Below are 25,693 nucleotides of genomic sequence, written 5' to 3'. Positions count from 1 at the left end.
AGATTTGGAATTATTTAAAATCCAACCATGAGATTCCGGCAGTTCTGTTTCTTTCATGTTCCAACAGAACTTTTGGAGATATTGATTTATTTAAAGGTTGTATAATTAAGGGATAACGGTTACTCCTTTGTACCAAAGAACAGTTGTCATAATTTTGGTAATAATACCAAAAAAAAGCCATAAACTAGTTTTACAGTGAATATATCTCAAATCAAAGAAGTGACTGATGTCCCAAGCCCAGATAGGCATCTTTGATGTCCATAATAAACTTCCCCATTTCATGATGTGGATTATAGACCTGAGTGAAACCATTTTAAAATGGTCCACCTAAAGATGAATATTGAGAGACTTTAAAATTTAGAATGGGCCAGAGAGAACTGTCCAGCTTGTGAACCAAAAACAGATTTGAGTTAAACCCCAACCCTCTGGCACCAGAATGTATCTTGCCAAAAGGAACGTCTTAATTGCTCCCTGTAGAGCCAGATGTTTCCCTGGATCTGCTGGTAATCCTGTTCTTAAAAATTGGTCTAGAGTGAGACTCACCAGGTCTACTATGGGCGCCCCAAAATAGGCCTCCTGCCTGCCCAGGCTTTCTACTTGACTGCGGGTGTAGAGCATGGGCGTCAAGTAGCCCAGGTCTGCCTGCCCTGGATCTCTGGGACTTAGGCCTTAGAACCAGCCTATTCTCTGCTTCTACCATGGACATAGAAGAGGCTAAAAGAAGGCCAAACTATTCCTAGTAGACCAAGAAGCAGATGAAGAAAGGAGAGAACTTTTACCCCAGTAGTCAGGGACATTATATTTTCTTACTCTAGGACATACAAAAATTCCATCAGCAAAAGGAAGAGCTTCTAAAGACCCTTTATCAGCCTGCCAAGAACACAGAAAAACTGCTTTATATTCTGTGACTGTAGCAGCCGAAATTGGTGCCCTACCATGCTTGATGAATCAATGGCTATCTCTCCATGTAAACCAATGCTTCTCCAATCTGCTCCAAATATGAAAGCAGATCTGTCCTCGGAGAACCAGAGTGGAGACCAACTGGATAGCATTCCACTGCCTTTAATAAATCAGGCTGATGCTAAGATAGGTATAGGTAGCTATGTAATAGATTTAAGGAACCCACTAATTCTCCTTTCTGAACTATTCTTCATAGACCCTGCATTAGGGATATTGTTTGAATCAACCTTTGGAGGAATTTCCCCCTTACTTTTATCTACCACAGCCAGTGGGTAAAGAGACTTAAGCTTCTTAAAAGGCTTCAATTTTCTAGCTGTGCAAACCCAAGAAGTTATTCTAACTCCAGGAAAGATGGAAATGCAACAAACTGTTTATTCTTCCTTTTGTAACAGTAATATTTGGTACATTACAATCCTCACCATGAATCTGAAGTACTTCTCTCACTACCCTGACCAAAGCCTCACCACCTGACTACGTCATGATCCTCTTCCAAAACATAATATATAGATCAGATCCTCCTTTCTTCACTCCTTCCAAAGAATAGAACTCAGAAACCGGCCCTTCCCAGGACAGTAGATGCACTGGCATGGACCTTTCTGGACAGTAGAGGTGGAATCTGTCTCCAGGCACTTTCCCTGAGATAAATCTTTGGGCAAGACCGTGAGACCAAACAGGTTCACTTGAACCCACCAGGTCCTAGGCTGTTGACTCCACTCGGGAAAATATGGAAGCAGCCTGAAAGTCTGGCTTTTGCTCTCTTCTAACTTCCAACTGTTAGAGATCAGATACTGCTTGAGTGAGAGATTTCACACAACCTGGATCCCCCCCGATCAATGACAGACCCAACAGACAACTGAGTCTGAAGTTCACATGCAGTACAGATGTCCCTCAGATCTGACCTGAGAATGCGAAATATTAGCTTTGAACTGGCAAACAATCTGATCTTCCCATTTCTAGGAGAGCTTACAAAAAAAACCTGGTCTCAGTAGTGGCCGGTTGAGGTGTATGAGGAGAAACCCTAGTTAAAGTGCTAGTTTTCAAAGTGTTCAAGCTCCGCCCTTCAACTACGGAACCCAACTGTCTCCAGCGTCCTCGATGGGTGAAGGACACAGGACTGTGTTATTAACTTTTCCAATTGTCTTCATGGCCTCCAAAAAAGCTAGTCTACAATCAAAGGATTAGGGAAGAAGTCCCAACAGGTCCAAATGATTAATGGGTGATGGTTTCAGAAGAGCTGGCACCAAGTCTGCCGACGAGGCAATAGCCCTGCTGAACTAGTTCTACAACTTCATGCTAGTCTGGAATTTCTACTTTGGAAATAAGTGCAGGAATTCTTGTGAAGTGGTGAGCAAAAGTAGAGGTTCTTTACCCTGAGTTTTATGCTTTATAATTGCACAATGGAAAAGACCTTGGTAAGGGGGCATTGGAAATGAGGAGCATGTGGGGGTGTCCAGTTCCAGTGTCTGCTGGAAAGAAGTCTCCTCTTCCTGAAGGGTGTGGTTTTTTCCTTACCAGACTTCCAATACATGAAGAACAACCCTGGTCAGTGCACTTATGTACGAGGGTAGGTGCAGTAAGTCACACGGCCTGTGATCTAATATCTTCACGTCACATAACACAACAACAACATGCATAATTCCATATGTAATAACATAGGCAGCTGTTTGCCAGTGTACGGCTTGTCTCATAATAGGGGCTGATGGCTCCTGATCTATGAGATACACCAGAGAGTGTGGGGAGGAGACTGGTCAGATCTCTGGGCTGGTAACACACAGTGACATGATGTGAGGGGAGAGCAGAGGTATAATAGGGCTGATGGCTCCTGATGTATGAGATACACCAGAGAGTGTGAGGAGGAGACTGGTCAGATCTCTGGGCTGGTAACACACAGTGACATGATGTGAGGAGGAGAGCAGGAAAATAATAGGGGCTGATGTATGAGATACACTAGAGAGTGTGGGGAGGAGACTGGTCAGATCTATGGGCTGGTAACACACAGTGACGTGATGTGAGGGGGAGAGCAGGAGTATAATAGGGGATGATGGCTCCTGATGTATGAGATACACCAGAGAGTGTGGGGAGGAGACTGGTCAGATCTCTGGGCTGGTAACACACAGTGACATGATGTGAGGGGGAGAGCAGGAGTATAATAGGGACTGATGGCTCCTGACTCCCCCACTGGGCAGATACATTTCCATTATTAGTTTGTACTGACAGAGGAGGGTATAATAGATTGCTGTAGCATGTGAGCAAGGAGAAAATGTGACTCTTCTGTAATATGTGTTTATTACTCACCTGTGCTGATATCTGTAGGGATTTCCTCCTCCTTACACTGCTGATCACCCCTCACATACGTCTCTTCTTCTCCCTCTATATCTTCTACCTTTATATCAGTCACATACGTCTCTTCTCCCTCTATATCTTCTACCTTTATATCAGTCACATACGTCTCTTCTCCCTCTATATCTTCTACCTTTATATCAGTCACATACGTATCTTCTTCTCCGTCTAAAACTTCAATCTTAAGATCAGTCAGATTTTCAGCCTAAATAACCAACAGAATAGCAAAATAACATGTAATTAATGTCTGATATCATTAATGGAGATTATATAGTATCATATCAGTGTATAAGACACACAGCTTCTCTACAGATCATATAGTGGCAGTCACTGTGGAATATTGGTGAGAACCTAAATCGCACCTACCTGATCCTCCTGTGAATGCAGAGGACGGGGACATCTCTCTGGGGTATTTCTGTTACTGGGTCCATCTGTAGGAGACACACAGTGACTGAGCACATTGTATATATGTTATTATCAGGTGATGTGTGTATTTAGGGGGTCCCCATACATGCTCTACCCTGTACAATAAATGACAGTCTCCTCTTACCCAGTGATGTGAGGGGCCGGTTATTCTCCATCATCACGTCCTTGTATAGACCCCTGTGTTCCTCTATATACTCCCCCTCCTGCATGGAGACATAGACAGTGCATCCTGACACCTTATAGGAACCTGACACACACAATGATACAGTCATCACCCAGACACATCCCCTGATGTTACTGTGTAGTGTCCCATTCCAAGCAGTCACCTCTCCAGTCATCACACAGACACATCCCCTGGTGTTACTGTATAATGTCCCATTCCCAGCAGTCACCTCTCCAGTCATCACCCAGACACATCCCCTGGTGTTACTGTATAATGTCCCATTCCCAGCAGTCACCTCTCCAGTCATCACCCAGACACATCCCCTGGTGTTACTGTATAATGTCCCATTCCCAGCAGTCACCTCCCCAGTCATCACCCAGACACATCCCCTGGTGTTACTGTATAATGTCCCATTCCCAGCAGTCACCTCTCCAGTCATCACCCAGACACATCCCCTGGTGTTACTGTATAATGTCCCATTCCCAGCAGTCACCTCTCCAGTCATCACCCAGACACATCCCCTGGTGTTACTGTATAATGTCCCATTCCCAGCAGTCACCTCTCCAGTCATCACCCAGACACATCCCCTGGTGTTACTGTATAATGTCCCATTCCCAGCAGTCACCTCTCCAGTCATCACCCAGACACATCCCCTGGTGTTACTGTATAATGTCCCCTTCCCAGCAGTCACCTCTCCAGTCATCACCCAGACACATCCCCTGGTGTTACTGTATAATGTCCCATTCCCAGCAGTCATCACCCAGACACATCCCCTGGTGTTACTGTATAATGTCCCATTCCCAGCAGTCACCTCTCCAGTCATCACCCAGACACATCCCCTGGTGTTACTGTATAATGTCCCATTCCCAGCAGTCACCTCTCCAGTCATCACCCAGACACGTCCCCGGGTGTTACTGTATAATGTCCCATTCCCAGCAGTCACCACTCCAGTCATCACCCAGACACATCCCCTGGTGTTTCTGTATAAAGTCTCATTCCCAGCAGTCACCTCTCCAGTCATCACCCAGACACATCCCCTGGTGTTACTGTATAATGTCCCATTCCCAGCAGTCACCTCTCCAGTCATCACCCAGACACATCCTCTGGTGTTACTGTATAATGTCCCATTCCCAGCAGTCACCACTCCAGTCATCACCCAGACACATCCCCTGGTGTTACTGTATAATGTCCCATTCCCAGCAGTCACCTCTCCAGTCATCACCCAGACACATCCCCCGGTGTTACTGTATAATGTCCCTTTCCCAGCAATCACCCCTCCAGTCATCACCCAGACACATCCCCTGGTGTTACTGTATAATGTCCCATTCCCAGCAGTCACCTCTCCAGTCATCACCCAGACACATCCCCCGGTGTTACTGTATAATGTCCCATTCCCAGCAGTCACCTCTCCAGTCATCACCCAGACACATCCCCCGGTGTTACTGTATAATGTCCCATTCCCAGCAGTCACCTCTCCAGTCATCACCTAGACACATCCCCCGGTGTTACTGTATAATGGCCCATTCCCAGCAGTCACCTCTCCAGTCATCACCCAGACACATCCCCCGGTGTTACTGTATAATGTCCCATTCCCAGCAGTAACCTCTCCAGTCATCACCCAGACACATCCCCCGGTGTTACTGTATAATGTCCCATTCCCAGCACTCACCTCTCCAGTCAGCAGCTGAATGATCTTGTTGGTGAGATCCAGGATCTTCTGGTCATTGTGTCTCTCATGTATCAGTGAGTGAGGTGGAGGCACCGTGATGTGGCTCTGGGTCCTGCTCAGTTCTCCTGACACATGGGAACGTCTGCTGGGTGCCTCACACTCACCGGATGACTTCCTCACTACTGTGTAATCCTGTGTATTGGGGGAAACACCAAAGATCACTACATACACTCGCAGATAAATCGCAGGCATTCCTATTGTACTGTAAAGGGTTTGTGTACCCCATGTTCTGAGTTTGTGCTGCTGATGCTCCTACACTGAACACGACTATAACAGAAGCTCCAGCTCTTGGGCTCCCTCAAAGTCCATTACAGCTTCCTAAATCCTCATATTATTATCAACAGCAAAAAATACCTTTATCTCCTACTATTAGCCACAAATAATACAGCAGTACCTCACAGTGGAACCCTTGTTAGTGGGCACTAATGACATAACGTACATGAATAAAACCAGAGGGAACTAAACATAATAGGACAAAAAGCACCATATACAAACACTTTAGAAATGGTGGTCAAAGTTTGTGTCCCGAATTTGAGGAGAATTCTCTCCTTAAATGGGCACCGTCCCAATAGATAATGAAAAGTTCTTCTTCTTTGATCAACAATAATGTCCCAAAGGAGGAGTTCTCTGGAAAAAACCTGCTCACCAAAGTGTCACCCAAAGAAACGGCCAATTAACCTCGTATTAATATATAGAAGAAGAATTTTATTCTTAAAAAATGTACACAAGTATAAAATTGCTTATATGATATAAAAAGGAATGTCAACCACCTACGCCAATGAAGGATAGATGTAGTAACCCACAAACGCCCTTATGGGCTTAAGCGCCATAGCGGGGACCTCAAATGGCGGACGGTTATGGCACCCTTATAATTTCCTACGCATTTCGTCCTTCAAGGAGGACTTCTTCAGGGGTACAATCAGCATGGATAAATATATATTGATATCACCGGAATCACGCGGCTAGTGAGTTTTAAGCTACATTCGCTGGTTCAAATTAATTTTGCCCAGTGAAACATGTAGAGAATTGCTGCCTATTATGCATATATATTTTCTCATTCTGATTGTACCCTTGAAGAAGTCCTCCTTGAAGGACAAAACGCGTAGGGTTATTCTAAGGGTGCCATACCCGTCCGCCATTTCAGAAGTCATTGCCATTTAGCTCACGTGTATAAGGGCGTTGGTGGGTTACTACATCTATCCTTCATTGGCGTAGGTGGTTGACATTCCTTTTTATGTCATATAAGCAATTTTATACTTGTGTAAATTATTCTTCTATATATTAATACTAGGTTAATTGGCCGTTTCTTTTGGTGACACTTTGGGTAACACTTTTTTCTAGAGACCTTCACTCCTCATTTGGGACATTATTGTTGGTCAAAGAAGAAGAACTTTTCTCCTATCTACTGGGACGATACCCGTTTAAGGAGAGAATCCTCATCAAATTCGGGACATGAACTTTGACCACCATTTATAAAGTGTTTCTACAAAGTGCTTTATGTCCTAATATGTTTAGCGCCCTCTGGTTTTATTCATGTACCTCATATCTATACAACTGGCAAAAACCATTGGTCACACTACCTGAGGATCAGGGGCCATTCAGATCTGTCAATGTAATCTCAATGTCTCTAATCTCTAACGCGCGATAATGGCGGTGTAGCTGCAACCCCAAATAACCCCCCCCCCCCTCCCCTAATGTGGATAATATACTGTGTACTCTAAGTGAGGGGGGCCATACAAAGTACACTGTACATCACACAGTGATGGCTGGGTGAGGAGGGGATATATAGTGTGGGGGACACATCCTCATAGCCCCCCATCATACAGTGATAGCTGGATGTGAGGGGGGAATATATAGTGTGAAGGACACATCCTCATTTCCCCCCTCCCCCCTATACCTCATTATCTGCCCCTATGTTATACATAAATGACCACACCGCAAGCAGACATGTGCAACAGCTACTTACCGCCAGCCAGACGCCGCCTCCTCACCCGGAGGATGTTACACACCCGACTTCCGCTCTGTGCGTTCCTCCCCGACTTCCTGGTTGTGCGTTCCATCTGACTTCCGCTCTGTGCGTTCCTCCTCGACTTCCTGGGTGAGCGTTCCATCTGACTTCCGCTCTGTGCGTTCCACCTGACTTCCGCTCTGTGCGGTACACGTGACTTCCGCTCTGTGCGTTCCACCTGATTTCCGCTCTGTGCGTTTCACATGACCTTGGTGTCCGCCAGCACTGCTCCCACTCTGTATAATTATATGGCATCTCTATGTCCTCTGTACCCAGCATAAGGACATGGGTGCCCACACACTACAGCAGTAGTGCCCCGTAGGGTACTATGTACAGCAATAGTGCTCCATAGGGTATCAAGTACAGCAGTAGTGCCCCGTAGGGTGCCATGTAAAGCAGTAGTGCCCCGTAGGCTGCCATGTACAGCAGTAGTGCCCCGTAGGGTGCCATGTACGGCAGTAGTGCCCGTAGGGTGCCATGTACGGCTGTAGTGCCCCGTAGGGTACCATGTACGGCAGTAGTGCCCCGTAGAGTACCATACACAGCAGTAGTGCCCAGTAAGGTGCCATGTACCCCGTAGAGTACCATACACAGCAGTAGTGCCCAGTAAGGTACCATGTACGGCAGTAGTGCCCCGTTGGGAGCCATGTACAGCAGTAGTGCCCCGTAGGGTGCCATGTACGGCAGTAGTGCCCCGTAGGGTGCCATGTACGGCTGTAGTGCCCCGTAGGGTGCCATGTACGGCAGTAGTGCCCCGTAGGGTGCCATGTACGGCTGTAGTGCCCCGTAGGGTGCCATGTACGGCAGTAGTGCCCCGTAGGGTGCCATGTACGGCAGTAGTACCCCGTAGGGAACATAGGGTACCATGTAAAGCAGCAGTGCCCTGTAGGGTGCCATGTACAGCAGTACTCTTTGCTGGTGACGCTGATAAGTTCTCCTGAAAGGCTACTTTGGACCATGGCTGCTGGGTCGCAATGTGGTGCCCCCAGGTGTATGAGGGCCTTACTACCCCCAACCAGGCTCTTCCACAGGCACCTGGAGGCATGGTCTCCCTCCTCTGGATGGAGTGTGTAACTGCTGCAGCGCCTCCTTGCTAATGACGCTGGTAAGGTCTCCTGACAGGCTACTTTGGACCATGGCTGCTGGGTGCCATGCAGGAGGCATAATAAGAGAACTGTGCTCAGACCAAGAGAGCCAGAAGGGGGGTTAGTACGTTCCCTCTAATATTTTGGTCACAGGAATAAGTGAGAAATGTTCTTATTTCTCAGTAGTGCTATGAAGATCTGTTAGACCCACTTATAGGTAGCCATTATATACACTTTACATGGGCTTCAAGCCATCTTACACAGTTGTAAACATACATCTGGGGAAGGGTAAATCAGCCCCCTGACCCTTTAACCAAACCAGGCTGATTCCCTTCTCTATGACAGGATAAGCCAGGATCATGCCTAATGCTTTTACATTCACCTTAGGGGGCAGGGGTGGGGTATGTTTTCTCTTTGTCCACATGCAGCCAGAGCATGGGGTCGTGGCTAAGCCCTATCTCTTCATTGGTGCCATTGGGTCTGAGAAATTCTTACTTTAAATATGCTGTCCAAACATACTTCTGGGATTTTGAGTGAGATCAACTACAGGGGGCTGGAAGCCAGGTCCCGGATCAGTAGTCCTGCTGCCAGAGCTGTATGTGGGGAGTGGAAGCCAGGAGACCCAGCCATATCCGGGATGCGGTCAATATCCCAACCGCCAGGGTCCTGAAAGTAAGTACTGGGATTAGGGGGAGGGTTAGCATTAGGGGTTTGCCTTCCACCCGACTTTCGGTATATGCTTTCCATTCACTTCCGGGTTGTGCATTCCTCCTGATCTCCGTCCTCTGTTATTATTTTACAGGGGGAGCAGCCTGTGGTTTCCTGTTATTATTATTATACAGGGGGAGAAGCCTGTGGCGTCCTATTATTATTATACAGGAGGAGCAGCCTGTGGTGTCCCATTATTATTATTGTACAGGGGAGAGCAACCTGTTATGTCCTATTATTATACAGGGGGAGCAGCCTGTGGTGTCGTGTTAGTATTATTATACAGGGGGAGCACTCTGTGGTATCCTGTTATTATTATTATAAAGGGGGAGCAGGCTGTGGTATCCTGTTTTTATTATACAGGGGGAGCAGCCTATGGTGTCCTGTTATTATTATTATACAGCGGGAGCCGCCTGTGGTGTCCTGTTATCATTATTATACAGAGGGAGCAGCTTGTGGTGCCCTGTTATCATTATTATACAGGGGGAGCAGCCTGTGGTGTCCTGTTATTATTATTATTATTATTATACAGGGGGAGCAGGCTGTGGTGTCCTGTAATTATTATTATACAGGGGCAGCAGGCTGTGGTGTCCTATTATTATACAGGGGGAGCAGCCTGTGGTGTCCTATTATTATTATAGATGGGGAGCAGTTTGTGATGTCTTTTTATTTTTATTATAGAGGGGGAGCAGCCTGTTGTGTCCTATTATTATTATACAGGGGGAGCAGCTTGTGGTGTCCTGTTAGGGGGAGCAGCCTGTGGTGTCCTGTTATTATTATACTACAGGGGGGAGCAGCCTGTGGTGTCCTGTTATTATTATACAGGGGGAGCAGCCTGTGGTGTCCTGTTAGGAGGAGCAGCCTGTGGTGTCCTGTTATTATTATACTACAGGGGGAGCACTCTCAAAAATCCTATTTTCTCCTTCATACACCAGGGGACACTGGAGATCTACACACTGGGGACCTCCCAAAGTTATCCGCACCCAGTTGAGAAAGCCCTGAGTAACCTGCAAAGACCCCTGTGACCAAAAGTAGATTCTGCGGTTGCAAAAGTATAAACACAATAAAAACAACAAAAGTGTGGACCATGTGGCCGCCCGGCAAAAGTGAGTTGCTGAGGCGCCACGACAGGCAGCCCAAGAAGCACCCAGTGCACGAGAGGAATGCGCAGAAAAAGACAAAATGGCGAAGGCCAGGAACCTAACAACATGCACCTGTCGGATGACCAAACAGATCCATCAGGCCCTCCTTCCATATAGAAGAAGTTCAACCGGGTTAGCAGCAATCAAAAGACAAAGAAACTGACTTCCACAATGCTGCTGTACAAGCCATGAATCCAAAGAACCCGCACCACCTCCAAGGAGAGGGACAACAGAGAGCCATCCGACCACACCCGAACACAAGCTGTTGGGTGATGTGGAAGGCTGAAATCACCATAGGCAGGAAGATGGCAAGGCACAGAGTTCTTCACAGACATCAGGAGAACATGAGATAAGGAGAACTCCCACCTCCGAACCCACCTGGCCGAAACCAAGATCAATTGGAGGACTGTCTTCCGAGAGAGGAGTTTTAGTTCCACATCCTAGAAAGCCTTGCACAGAGAAGACTGTAGGAACATCAGAACTCACAGACCTGAAGGTGGTACAAACAGAGGCTGTATACGGAGATCTGCCCTGAAGGAGAATTTCAATTTGAGGGAACAAGGCTAAGCGGCGCTGAAAAAAGATTGACAATGCCGACCTGAACCTTGAGAGAACCGAGGCTTACCAGCATCCATGCCCCGAAGAAGAAGCCTTAGGAGAATAAGCCTTTGGAGATTTGGGAAGAACCCATGAGGATCTAACCTTCGCCTTGTTATACAAACATTTCATACAGTCAAACGTCTGGAATGACCTGTAGAAAAAACGAGGTAATAGGGATCCCAACTGAAGGAGGGGTGAAATAATAGATACATTTATGATTTTAGATATAGCTGTCAAGCGAAGGCTCGTAAAAATCTACCTCTATTGATAAGACTTGAAATAAAGTCTATCACCCATAATTTCTGACCTCAGAGGTCAGATAACCGTGAATAGTGTTAAACTGAGTTATCAGTTATCTGCAAATAATTGTTATCGAATTTTAGTCAGACACCTTAACCGCAGTAATATTTGCTCCCACTTAAACGCAGAGATATTTGCTCCTGCTTGTGAATGACAACCTCAGGAATGACTTCCCGATTGAGGTTCTGGCTCTGATCAGCCAAGAGGCATAGAAACAATTACATATATATATATATATATATGATACGGGGACCCCCTCATCATATGCAATGAAACACGGTGGATTATTCTGCAGCCACTTCAGGGGCCCAGACCTTTGCCTGCTCTAATAAAGTTTCGCTGTAATGCATGCCAAATAAGGGAGAGGCTCCCGGGAGTAGTAATGGCCACCAAACCTAAGCCCCGCCCCCTCACTGCTGGGAACAGAGCCCCAGCGCTAACTTCGTCCGGTCTGAACCGGCAATTAAATTAACCCTTGCTGCTTACTTCAAGGCATTAGAGCAGAGGGAGGAGCTGATCGCTGCCTGCCGGCTTTCACTGGTAATGACAACCGCGGCCAGGCACTGCGCTGTCACACCTGATTAATGAGTGACATTAAATAGAAATAGAGAGTTCTATCGCACAGAGGGCCTGATTCAGAGCCGAACGCTCTGAACGAGCGCCCGATCTGAATCAGGGCGTTTTTTTTCTTTTTTTGTAGCGGCCTCTTGGACGCTCGCCTAGCTGTGGGTTACCACCCACAGCTTATGCGAGCGTCCATGATGTTGGTCGCGATGGTCAAGACCATTGTGACCATTGGGCTTGCGACGAGACCCTTACGGTAGGGTCTCTCTGCCGCAAGCCCTGGAGTGCTTTTGGCTCTATCAGGCGTTCCCATGGGAACGCCTCAGTCTGGGCAGCAGCGCCCCCGGCACGCCCACCAAAGGTGCGAGACCCATTTGGTGCGAGACCCATAATGACGGCTTGGCCGTCGTTATTCGGGTCTCGTGCATGCGCACTTGCCCAACATCGACCCGCTTGCGAACGCTCAGCGCTCGCGAGCGGGTCTGAATCAGGCCCAGAGTTTATTTAAATTGATATTTCCAGAAAGATACCCCTAAATATTCAGAAATTGTCATATATTTATACATCCTCATGTAATAGGGGGTGCTGCCATAGGTCAAGAGTTATAGTTAAACCAAAAGAGAGAAAAAGAACCTATAATTGGCGCACAATAAAACCAAAATGTAACTTTTATTTATTATCATTAAAACAATCTTAGATCAAAAAATAGCGAAATCTAAAATGTTATAGTGATAGAGTGCAAAAAGAAAAAAATTAAAATGTGTTTATAAAAACGGAACGTCCCGCTATGTATTGGTTCCTGTTCAAAATCAATTAGCCCACATTATGTGTTTGAATCAAATAAAACAAAAGCGAAAAGTTGTATATTGTCTTAATAGTGCATTCGGTAATTAATGCTAGTTTATTTCACAGATACTGGGCCTGTTTCAGACCCACTCGCGAGCGCTGAGCGCTCGCAAGTGGGTCGATGTTGGCCGTCGCTCCGGGTCTCACTACAAAGGGGGCGTTGTCGATGGTGAGTGACAGCATGCCCCCTTTGGTGGGCGTGTCGGGTGCGTGACTGCCCAGACGGAGGCGTTCCCATGGGAACGCCTACCGTCTGTGGCTGGCCCCACTGACATCACAAGTGATGTCAGTGGGAGTGCTCTCGGCTCTGATAGAGCCGAAAGCACTCCAGGGCTTGCGGCAACGAGAACCTACCACAAGGGTCTCGTCTCAAGCCAGATGGTCGCGATGGTCTTGACCATCGCGACCATCTTTTTGCCGATCGCTATAGCTGTGGGTGGTCACCCACAGCTATGCGAGCGGCCAGGAGGCCGCTAAAAAAAAACAGCGATGGCCCCGATTCAGAGCGAGCGCTCTGTCAGAGCGTCCGGCTCTGAATCAGGGCCACTGTTTGTTATATATAAAGTCTTTAACTCCCATGTGGAATAGGTGTAGTTATTAACTGTTCTACAACTAGTCTCAGCCATATGAACATAGGGCTGAGTTTTATAGGGGAATCAGGCCTCTACTCCTCCTATTAATAACCAGCACCACGCTGAGAGCACTGAGGCTTTTACCAGCGTCCCTGGTGCCATTTGTAGTTTGGGATAATATGCAACAGTGCAAATAGTAGAATTTTAGATTAAAATCCCCTTTCTCTGCTCAAAAAAGGGTGTTGCAGTGATGTGGAAGTGTGACTACTTCTTTATCCTCAAATACACGGTGCCACCACCTGAGTTACCTTCTCATGTCGTGGATGGAGGCTTGGAACATGGAAATCTTCCACCAGGAGATGACTTGGGAGACCCCTTGGACCCACACAGACCTACTCAGGAAGGCAGAACACACAGCACTTTTGTAGAAGCCATTTGATCACAATTATTAAAGAACAATGAAAAGTTGGTACTAATGGAGTAGGAAAACAATATACGGATGGGAGGCACGTGCATAAGGTAAGATATGTACAAATATACAAATCATCAACAGACATGTAAACTTCAGCAATTATACATAGGATAATGGTTAATGTAAAAGAACATAGCATAAATTATTGGCGTATACCACTTCCACAAAACTAAGAAAAGAAGTAGGACAGTAGAATGGATAATTATATAGTTAGATCTTGTATCGGTCATCAGACACAACACTACTCCACTGTTTCTATAAAAACAACAACTTTATTGGGCTTCAAGAGCCAGTAACAGGTTAAAAATGTATTAAACCTATGAGAGTTATGAGTAACTGGTTGGGAAGACCGCTGATAAAACCAGAAGGCCGACTCTGGGACTATGGGGCTGATTCAGAAGTGCACGCCGGTGCATTGCTGATTGCAGATTCCCAATTATCGTGAATTTGTGTGTGTGCGCCGAGACCAATTCTGAGAGTGTGCAGAATGGGTTCTGATTAGTTGCACGCAGACCCTTACATGCCTCTGCCGGATTGACAGGCAGAGGCATTTAAGGGGCGGCCGCTGTTCATGGAAACTGGTGGCGTGTCTGAACCCATTTTCCGGGAGTGGCAAGCCCAATATCTGTTCTACGCAGTGTCCTGGGCTCACAAGCCGGCCCTCAGTCTGCGACCTCCGTCGCAGTGCTGGGATCGCAAATGCAGCAGGGGGCGTCATACACCTCCTGATGCATTTGCATAATAGCAAGGATGTAATTGCAAAGCTGCCAGGCCCTATGTCTTTACTGTGGTGGCAAAGGTCATCTTGTTCGTGATGATCCCATTAAGGGCTGTATTCAATTAGGAGCGAAAAGCCGCTTTCGCCTGTTTTTTGGCAAATATTTCACCTGAAAATTTACCTGCGTCTTCAATTCCAGTCCGTTTCCGCCTATGCAAAAAGTCAATGCACTGAAATTGGCGAAACTTTTTCTCCACAGAATGGCAGGAGAAAAAAAGGGCAAAATCTATATTTTGGGGTGCAGATGTTGGGAAACCACTCAGTACCCTTGGTACACCCCCCCCCCAAAGGACAATTCACCCAAAAATAGAAAATTCAAATTCCAGGGACACCCCAAAAAACGTCTTAGGAATTTGTAGCGAAAAAATGAAAAAAGTGGGGGAACAACTTCAAAAGCTAGCAATATAAGCTTCTGGGGGTGCTCTAAGAAGGGGCCAAGTGTTTTTGGGATTGCAGGTGTTTGTATGATGAAGGAATTTAACTTTTTCAAAAACAACACTTTAGAGACATTAAAATGTGCTAGCACCCATTTTCAAGCACCCCAAATTTGACGGAACTACTTATTTGTGCCAAAAAAACACTGCTTTATGCCATTCTTCACCACTTTTACCAAGACGCTAATAGCAAGCAATTACCACCACTTAAGTACCCCAACTAGTTCAATTAGGGCTAATGCTAAACTACCATAATGATTTCCGAAGTCACCCCATCTTTTTCAGGGGTACAGAGTGATTCTCCCAATTCATCCAGCACATTCGTCGGGTCCCGTTTTCGCTAGTTTGGCAAGTGAGTACGGAGTAAATCGGGAGCGCGCACAAAATGTTTTCGCCTCCAAAACAGGCGAAGGTGGCGAAAAGTTAGGCAGGCGGAACTTTTTTGCCGATACAAAACTTATTGAATACAGCCCTAAGTCGGGAAAAGACAAAGCCTAAATAATATGGAAGAGGTCTATTTATGCGTACATTAAAGGGAAATTGAACTAAGTGCGAAAAGCCGCGGTTTGGCAAAAGCGTTTGCAGGTGCGAACTTTTCGAATATACATGCTTACCGCGCTAATTGCTGAAGGTTTCGCATGTGCAAAAACTCCGTAGACAAAAACCAGCAAACTGTTTTCACCATCTCAGAGCAGGTAAATAGTTGTGCAAAATCCCAAGTTTTGGCAAAAAATTTGGGGACCCTTGGACACTTCCAATAATGACTAAATAGGCAAAAAAAAAATTTTAATTAGCTTAATTTGGCCAATAATGACGTGTCAATTTTGGGGTATTTTTAGGATTGCAGGTGGCTGCAGCAGGTGTATTTTTTATTTTTTTTTAAAAGTGATCTTTATAGACACAAAAATATACTAGCACTCATTTTAACGTACCCCAAATTTTACTACAGTTATTATTTTCTCCCAAAAAAATATTGCTTTTTATAATTTTCAACACATCAGCAAATATGCATATAACAGCCATTTGACACATTTTAAGAACCCAAAATACTTTTATTAGGGCTATTAACCACTTGCCTGGCATGGTCGTATCAGATACGACCAGTCAGAAAATGGCCACTAGGCGGCTACGGGAAGTTAATCTTCCCACTGCCGCCTATATCAGAGGGACCTTCTGGTCTCTCTACACCCGCGGCTCCACCTCCTTTGTGTCCCGATCACTGCTGGCCACAGAGATCGGGCACCGTCGGCAACTCCCCTCCCGGTGCACTTCCATAGAGGAAGCAGCCAGGGCTCCTATAGCCGAGGCTGCTGCTGTAACCCGATCACTGTGGCCAGCAGTGATCGGGCAGCCGGCACCACTCACTTCAGTAAGAAGCAACAGCGGCAGCTCTGGTAGCCGCTGCTGCTGCTATGTACCCGAGCCACCAGCGAGACGCCCTCCCACTGCGGCTCCGGAGTAACTCAGCACAGAAGCAGCTGCGGTGGCTGATAGCCGCGGCTGCTGCTATGTACACTACACGGGCAGCTTAGCGGCGCCCCCATCCCCTCCTTCGGGCCTCAGCTCCGCTTCCCCATGTGTCCCGATCACTGCTGGCCACAGTGATTGGGCAATATGTAAAATATAATAGTATAAACCATATATATATATATATATGTGTGTGTGTATATATATATATACTGTATATATATGTGTGTGTGGGATATATATATATATATACAGTACATACACACTATATATATATATATATATATAAATCCAGCGAAACCCGGCACTCACCAGTCTGTAAAGATAACTGGGCTCCGGTGCCCCCCTAGAGGGTGTTGCTCTCCCACAGATAATCCACAATCTACAGAGGCGGCACTCAGAGACTTCAGAACGAGGTGAAAAAAAGACCCCCTTCGGGGTAACTTTAATATGACATCACAGGTCAACGTTTCAGGGACCGTATCTCCTTTTATGTTGTCTCAAACAATCAATGGTTTCTACTGATGGTCGAACCTATCGGCCAACGATGGTACAGCTGTCAATGCCCATCATTACAGTATACCATAGGAATTGCTATTTTATGATATATGGTGTTCAAAAAAATATGTATTTTTTTAAAAATCGTGTTGGATAAGTTTTAAAAAGATGTTCTTGACCTAATTCAGTCATATACAAAAACGACAATTTCTGAGCGGTTTTTGGATTTTTTTTTTGTCAAGTTAAGTGGTTAATACACTTCTATATTGATTTCCTGTGTCAGTTAGGTTTTTTATGTGGCACAAACTGATTTCCCTTTCCCTGTAGTTTTCACTAGTTTCGCCATGCGCAATTTTGGCACATATGCGTTTCCACGTTTTTTTTTATTGAATTGGGTGAAAAAACGGGAAAGCGCATTTCGAACATACATGAATATATTGCACCAAAACTGGCGAACAGTGTGAAAACTTCTCCAGCGTTAAGCTTGCATTTTATCGCGGCTATTTGAATCCGGCCCTTAGTCTAATCCAAAAATTCTGTATTAATACCTGCTCGGATATCTCCGCCTTCTTACACAGTGGATCAGCAGGGAACTTTTTAGATATGAATTTCATCCAGTATCTCTCCTGAAATTACTATCTGCGGCCTGGGTAGTAATCCCCTCTTGAACGACAAGATTATGTCACAGTCTCCACCAGTCTATGTAACCACTGGAGCTCTGCCTATGGAAACTTTGGTCTTCCACCTCGTATATTGCCCTACGGTCCCCCTCATATTAGGCCATACTTGGCTAAAGCAACACAAACCAGTGATTAACTGGACAAATTGTTCAGTGGGGATTCTTCCGGAAGAATTACCTCCTCAGTATCATGAATTCGCAGATGTATTTTCCAAAATCAAAGCCGATACCTTACTCCCTCACCGTAGCTAGGATTGAGCCATTGAACTATTACCTGGCACCAGGTTGCCGAAGGGGAGGTTGTACGCTTTGTCCATTCCATGGATGATTATATCCAGGACAATTTAAGCAAGAGCTTTATCAGATGCTCTAAATCCCCAATGGGCACGGGATTTTTCTTTGTAGATAAAAAGGATGAAAGCCTCCAACCCTGCATTGAGTTCAGAAGCCTAAATAAAATCACAGTCAAAAAACACATACCTGTTACCTCTGATCTCAGTATTATTTGACCATCTCAGAGAGGCTACCATTTTCTCCAAGAGCTAAGGGGAGCTTATAACCTCATTTGTATCAAGGAAGGTGACGAATGGAAAACAGTATTTAATACCCAGTCTAGACATTATGAATATCTTGTCATGCACTTCTGCCTCTCCATTGCACCTGCTGTCTTCCAAGACTTGATTAATGGTGTCTTTCCTGAATTTCTGGGGAAACTTGTCAGTTTATTTGGATGATATTTTCATCAGCTCCCAGTCTTTGAAGCAGCATTGAGACCCTGTCAAGCAGGTTCTGAAGAAACTCTGTGAACACCATTTACATGCCAAGCTCAAGAAATGAGTTCGAAGTCGAAAAAGTTTCTTTCCTAGGATACGTCATCACCCCTAAGAGGTTTTCCATGGATCCTAGCAGACTTGAGTCCATTCTTAACTGCAAACTACCCACAAACCAGAAACCCATCCAAAGGTTCTTGGGCTTTACAAACTATTATAGATAGTTCATTCATTCAGGTTCGGTGCTAACTGCTCCAATCACCAGGTTAACCAAAAAGGGAGTAGATACCTCTGACTGGTCCCCACAAGCATTTCGGCTACAATTTGACATTCCGAATCCTGATTTACCTTTCATCATTGGGAGAAGTGGGGGAAAAACCGAAGCGCTTAAATAAACACTGTTATAAAAACTGTAACTAGAGCGGTAAATTAAAAAAAGGGGAAATATTGTTACCCCAGACAAAGCATAAAAAGGAAGGAAATACTTCGCTGTTACAGAATATAGAATAATTTATTGTTAATAATCAAAATTGAGTAAATATATACATATATAAAAATAAATAACATGAATGACTAAGGCATGAAATTAAACACATAGATGTCTAATAAACAATAAATAATGAATTAAATAAATAGCAGATACATTAAAAATAATAATAATGGTATTTTTGTGAAGTTTGTCAAGCTGCCCTTGTCCCCTGCTACTTCTTTTGTCACCGACACTTGGTTTTTGTACCTGTTTAGCACCTGTCCAGCATTTGCTGTTCCCCCGTACAGTGTGGGGATTTCTGACAAGTCGCGCCCGCGCCTTCCTCCACACGATCATCTATCCAGGCTTTGTTCACTCGGACGGCTCTCTAACATCACATGTGAGAGGCGCAAGGAGTCCTTACCGGATTACCCCTCCAAGCCTGAGTTTTTCCATGCTGGTCGTCACTCACCATTCCATCTGCAACCAACCCATTATTGTGGCAGCCGACGGGGTATCCCCTGGTCATCTCCATTCACAGCAGCTTGTGGTAACATCTCCAACTCCTTGCCATTTCACTTATATGGCTTTTCATCACGGATACAATCACTAAAGCACAGTGGACACTTTTGTTACCACCACAGGTACTACTCATTTACTCACTCCTGAGTTACACATGTTGCAACTGTTGCACTTGAATATTTACCAAGTTACAGACTATTGATTTATTGTCCGGGACACAGTACAGCCTGACAGTCTTCACAAAGATACCATTATTATTATTTTTTTATCTGCTATTTATTTCATTTATTGTTTATTAGACATCTATGTGTTTAATTTCATGCCTTAGTCATTCATATTATTTATTTTAATATATGTATATATTTACTCAATTTTGATTATTAACAATAAATTATTCTATATTCTGTAACGGCGCGGTATTGCCTTCCTTTTTTTACCTTTTAACATTGATATGGATGCCTCTAAAGTAAGTGTTGGGAGCTATTCTCTCCCAGAAGAACCCAGGTGATAAGTTGCATCCTTGAGCTTTCCTGTCTCTGAAATTCTCTGATGCAGAGGCAAATTATAATGTTGGGAACCCAGAACTACTTTCTATCTAATGGGCCTTTGAAGACTGGAGACATTGGCTAGAAGGAGCTAAATACACCATCATGGTCATCACAATATACAATACATTTTTGTGGTTCGAGTCAGCCAAAAGACTTAACTCTAGACAGGCACGTTGGGCAGTGTTCTTTACCCGATTTAATTTTACCATTACTGGGTCAAATTTTTTTAAAGCTTATGCCTTGTCATGTTTTCTTCAGGAGCATAAAACCACTACTACTAAAGTACCTATCATCCCTACAGCTTCCATTCATGCTGATCTAGCACAAGCTTCAGTCCCTGCAAACTCAGGCTCCTTCTAAGACTCCACAAGGACTTTGTATGCCCTAGAATGCTTGAGGGGTAACGTACTATCAGACTCTCATAGTAATAAAGTGTCCGGTCATCCAGGAATTTCTAAACCTCTGGAGTTAGTCTCGTTCTGTTTGGTGGCCTACTATCACTCAGGATGTCAGAATTTGTTCAGGCTTGTGAAGTCTGTGCCAAGAATAAAACTCATCGAACTCCTCCAGCTGGACAACTGCTGCCTTTGGCCATTCCCATTAAACCATGGTCACATATTTCTATGGATTTTATTGTGGATTTGCCAATTTTCTCTGGTTGTGATACCATCTGGGTTGTGGTGGTGGATTGTTTCAGCAAGACGGCTCATTTTAGTCCTCTGACCAAGCTTCCCAGTGCTAAAGACTTTGCTACATTATTCATCCAGCATGTTTTCAGGTTGCATGGTTTACCTTCAGATATCGTGTCTGACAAAGGTACTCAGTTCTTTGCCCACTTTTGGAAATTATTCTGCTCTTTAGGTATAAACCTTAGTTTGTCATCTGAATATCATCTGCAGTCTAATGGTCAGACAGAACAAGTTAACCAATCACTGGACCAGTAACTTCGTTTTTACATCTCTAAACTTCACAGTAACTGGGAAGAATACTTACCTCTAGCGGAATTCGCTTATAACAATGTCTGCCACTCTTCCATTAGAGTATCTCCATTTGTCTGTGTCTTCAGATATCACCACAGAGCCAATTCGATTTTCTCATTAATACCTAGTCATGTACCTTCAATGCCAAACATGGTTTCTTGCCTCAGGGATATTTGGAAGAAAGTGCACTTTGCCCTCAACAAGGCTTCTTTTCGCTCAATATTTTTTTGTGTGAGTTCAGTTGCCTTTTGCTTTAAACTGCCAAAGTCCTTGAGAATTTCCAACACCTTTCATTGCTCTCTACTAAAGCCTGTACTAATTTCAAAAAAATTAAAGTCTTCCCATCTTAAGAGACCATCTTCAGTTCTGGTCCAGGGTCACCAGGAATGTCATAGAGAAGATCCTAAATTCCAAATTTGTTTAAGATCAAGTCCATTTCTTGGTTCATTGGAAAGGCTATGGCCCTAAAGAGAGATCATGGATACCTGAAAGCATTTACATACGGACAATCTGAAGAACCTCAAGGAATTTCTGTATAAACCTGGATCTAGGGGTTCCTTAACCCCTCAAGGGTTGGGTACTGTTTTGAGATACCGTCGCAGCTCCTGCCTCAAGGAAATCCTGGCCATGGCTCCACAGCCACACAGGTGCATGGTCCCGCTGGTTGCTAGGCAACTGGGATGCCAGGAGGCCACAGGGAATTCTGGTCCCCACAGGGGCTAGCAGCCAGAACAGAGGCTACGTGCAGCTGCTTTCAATCTTTAGAATTAGCTGGCTGGTTCCTGTCTGCATTCCATTGGTGCAGGCTCCTGTTAAAAGGCCGTCAGCCCCATAGATCCTTCCAAGTGATAGTTATACCTCGGTGTAACCTGTTGGTCCTGTTCCTGTCACTCTGTGTCTTGGAATATTCTACTGCCTGCGTCTCACAGTGTAAAGTGCTATTGGTTAGTCTAGCTAGTACTGGGTATGTCTATATCTGTCTTCACTCCATTTATTATAGCTGTTTAGTCTCAGAGCAACTGCAAGTCCATTCGCTCCTGCTGCATATACCATCTGCAGGCTACTCCAGCATTATCCCTGCTCAGCAAACAACTTTATTATTATACTATTGTCTTGTTGCTTCTATCCAGCCCTGTGATGTACATCTGTGATCCTACAACCATGTCCTGCCTTAGTAATTGTCTTGTATCCACCTTTTCCTGCGATCTCCTGATAACTCTATAAGCCCCTACTGCACTCAGCTAGATCCTATATGTAATAAAGTGTATTTATATGCTACAAATTACAGCCCTTGGGATATTTATTTATTGTATGTCATTTAGTAGCACAGACACTTCATTTTACTATTTTGCTTTCTTTTTATTGAGGGCTATGCAGGAACCCTCATAAGTGTCAGCTGCTTTAAATGACATAGGGGTATATTTATTCGCATCTGTTTTCTTTCCTCATTGACTACATATTTCCAAGGAACCAATATAGGAATAAGCATATGAAAAATACACAGTGGGACACTTGGTTTTAATCACATTTCTTTCTTTAATTCACAATCCTTACACAATTTAGTTGACTTTATTATTAATCACATTTTGCTGGCAACATTTATTAACATTTTATTGTAAAATAATACAATTTATGTTTTAAAATAATATTCTTTGTGCACCATTTTACAACTTGATTTCTTCTGTTGGTATACAAATGCAATGGGTGTCAAAGGTAGCACCCCCTAAATCATTATGGAGATACAGTAACTAGAAAAACATGGGGCATTTGAATTAATAATTCCTACTATACTTGTACAGAAGCATTTCCCTTCCCATATTCCCTTGTTGTGTAAGCCAGTACTGCTGAAAACCTGATAAATACTTATTAGGTCATGGATATTTTATGTATTTTATGATGTGCAACAAAATTTGTTTTTTGTGAAAAACATTTCCCACAATCAGAACATGTAAATGGTTTCTCACCTGTGTGACTTCTCTGGTGTCTAACGAGACTTGATTTCTGTATAAAATATTTCCCACAATCAGAGCATGTAAATGGTTTCTCACCTGTATGACTTCTCTGGTGTCTAACAAGATTTGATTTCTGTATAAAGCATTTCCCACACTCAGAACACGGAAATGGTTTCACACCTGTGTGAATTCTCTGATGTATAACAAGATGTGCTTTACTTGGAAAACATTTCCCACACTCAGAACATGGAAATGGCTTCTCTCTGTGACTTCTCTGATGTGTATCAAGATGTGATTTATCTGTAAAACATTTTCCACACTCTGAACATGGAAATGGCCTCTCACTTTTGTGAGTTCTCTCATGTGAAATAAGAACCGATTCAAGTATATAACATTTTCCACAATCAGAGCATGAAAATGGTTTCTCACCTGTGTGAGATCTCTGATGTGAAATCAAATGTGATTTCTGTGTAAAACATTTTCCACACTCAGAACATGGAAATGGCTTCTCACCTGTGTGACTTCTCTGATGTATAACAAGAACTGATTTGTGTGTGAAACATTTTCCACACTCAGAGCATGGAAATGGTTTCTCACCTGTGTGCGTTCTCTTATGTACAATAAGATTTGATTTCTCTGTAAAACATTTCGCACACTCAGAACATGGAAATGGTTTCTCACCTGTGTGAGTTCTCTCATGCGCAATAAGATTTGATTTCAGTGTAAAACATTTTCCACACTTAGAACATGGAAATGGTTTCTCACCTGTGTGAGTTCTCTCATGCGCAATAAGATTTGATTTCAGTGTAAAACATTTTCCACACTTAGAACATGTAAATGGTTTCTCACCTGTGTGATTTCTCTCATGTATAACAAGATGTGATTTTGTTGGATAACAATTCCCACACTTAGGACAGGAAAATATATCAACTCTGTGAGCTGTACCAGTGGGATCAGATAGATCTGGATGTACATTTAGGGTAATGGGTTTTTCTCCTGGAGAAGCTTTCTTGATGTTTTCTTGTACATTAGAATCTGGAGACATTAGATATCGCTTAGGTACATTCTTGCTTCTGCATCCATCTGTTGGAAATAAAATAAACGTACTAAAATAACATATCCTCATTTTATGTATCTGTTTATGTGCCCCTATAGGAACTGTGTAACAATGCAGCAAGGTCTGTTGTATTATCATGTAAAAGACGTACAAATTACTATAAGTAACGTTCGTCTGCAGCCGTTCAATGCGGCGCTTGGGCTAAAAAAGGTGTGCGCCACAGATAGTAACCATAGTAAAACAAATTAAAAGGATAACAACAATTTTTTTTACTTTTCTTCACATTTTCACACTAACTTTCAATGTTTTAGGTTTTGCAGCATATTATAATTATTAGCGATAATTAAACCTATGATATAAATAATTCCATTTAATAAATAAGTACCATAATACTACTTTTTTTACTTTTAAGTTGGGTTTTCTCTACTTTCATAAAGTCATTCCTATAGGAGAATGGACTTCTGGGTAATGCCACTTACATTGCAGACCTTACCCACTAGGTTGTTAAAGCGCGGCCCAGGCTTGTACAGACATATAATATCATATAAAGCGCGGCCCAGGCTTGTACAGACAGATAATATCATAAGCACACAGCCTGTTTCATCATGACTGTAGTCTTCTGTGCAGGATGCTATATTACGGTCCTCATATGAAATGCTATATAGACAACACAATTTTATAGATATAATTTGCTTAGTCCCTTTGTCCGGAATGCTCTTTGAATTTGAATATCACAAAGACTAATATATTAAAGTGATTGAACCCCTGGTGGCCTGTATCCGTGCTTCAACTGATATTACGGGGATTGTTGTTGGTGGGTCCGATTACAAGATTTCATTGTGTGCCAGTGACGCTCTGCTTTCCCTTTCTTCACCCCACACTTCCCTGCCAAATTTGTTCCAGCTTCTCACTGAATATGGTCATCTGTCGGGCTATAAAATCAATTGGTCCAAAACCGAAGCCTTGCCTCTCCACATTAATCCGACCTGTTTGTCACTCTTGCAATCCAATTATAGATTCTCTTGGCGGCCTACTAAGATACGTTACTTGGGCATCTTTATTACAAACCACTATAGTACACTTTATAAAGAGAATTTTCTACCTCTGATATTGTCCATCAAAGCGGACCTGCACAGATGGCAATCTCTTATCTCCTGGTTGGGTTGTATAGTGGTCCTTAAAATGAATATACTTCTGCGTCTTTTATATCTATTTCAGACTTTGCCGGTCAAGGTTTCAGAGTCGGCTTTAGCTACACACATGGTTTCTCCGTTTTGTCTGGAGGAATAGTGCCAAGAACTGGATTTTCGACCTTACGGAGTCCTGTGGTGGAAAGAGGGAGGGCTTTTCCGGACATCTACCCATATTATTACGCCTCTCATTTGAGTCAAGCTATTGAATGGTTCGCCCCCACATCCACTCTTAGGGGGCTAAAATTGGAGATGGTTCTAAGTCATGCTAACTCACTGGCCTCCCAACTATTACTGCCCTCCAAGTCCAGATTTTCTCACAGTGGTGCACATCCTGTCCTTAATTTTACCTTCCAGATCTGAGACTACTGTATCCGTCGCTTAAAACTCCTCTCGTCTCCTCTGCCCTTTATGGGATAATCCTGCTTTCCCAC

The 25,693-nt window shown here is 44.0% G+C and overlaps 2 protein-coding genes across 2 annotated transcripts in view; both read right to left on the bottom strand.

The window, feature by feature from the left end:
- The window catches only part of LOC148512048 (uncharacterized), a 140,692-nt gene that overhangs the window by 8,947 nt on the left and 106,052 nt on the right, over nucleotides 1–25,693 (bottom strand). The window contains exons 7-8 of the mRNA XM_088482365.1: nucleotides 23,472–23,861; nucleotides 23,025–23,222 (exon numbers count right to left, since the gene is read on the bottom strand). Of these exons, the coding sequence (XP_088338491.1) occupies nucleotides 23,025–23,222; nucleotides 23,472–23,861 (588 nt within the window). The remainder of the gene's footprint in view (nucleotides 1–23,024; nucleotides 23,223–23,471; nucleotides 23,862–25,693) is intronic.
- Nucleotides 1,485–7,280, bottom strand: LOC148512050 (uncharacterized). Its single transcript, XM_088482369.1, has 4 exons — nucleotides 7,199–7,280; nucleotides 5,559–5,750; nucleotides 3,667–3,731; nucleotides 1,485–1,731 (listed from the first exon to the last, which is right to left on the bottom strand). The coding sequence occupies exons 1-4, from the start codon at nucleotides 7,214–7,216 to the stop codon at nucleotides 1,485–1,487; spliced, it is 522 nt and encodes a 173-aa protein (XP_088338495.1). The 5' UTR covers nucleotides 7,217–7,280.

The sequence above is a fragment of the Taudactylus pleione genome, unplaced genomic scaffold, assembly GCF_031769625.1.
Source record: "Taudactylus pleione unplaced genomic scaffold, aTauple2 ptg000285l, whole genome shotgun sequence".
Classification (NCBI taxonomy): Eukaryota; Metazoa; Chordata; class Amphibia; order Anura; family Myobatrachidae; genus Taudactylus; species Taudactylus pleione.
Note: the sequence above shows the minus strand (reverse complement) of the source record. Positions and strands in the feature narration are given on the sequence as shown.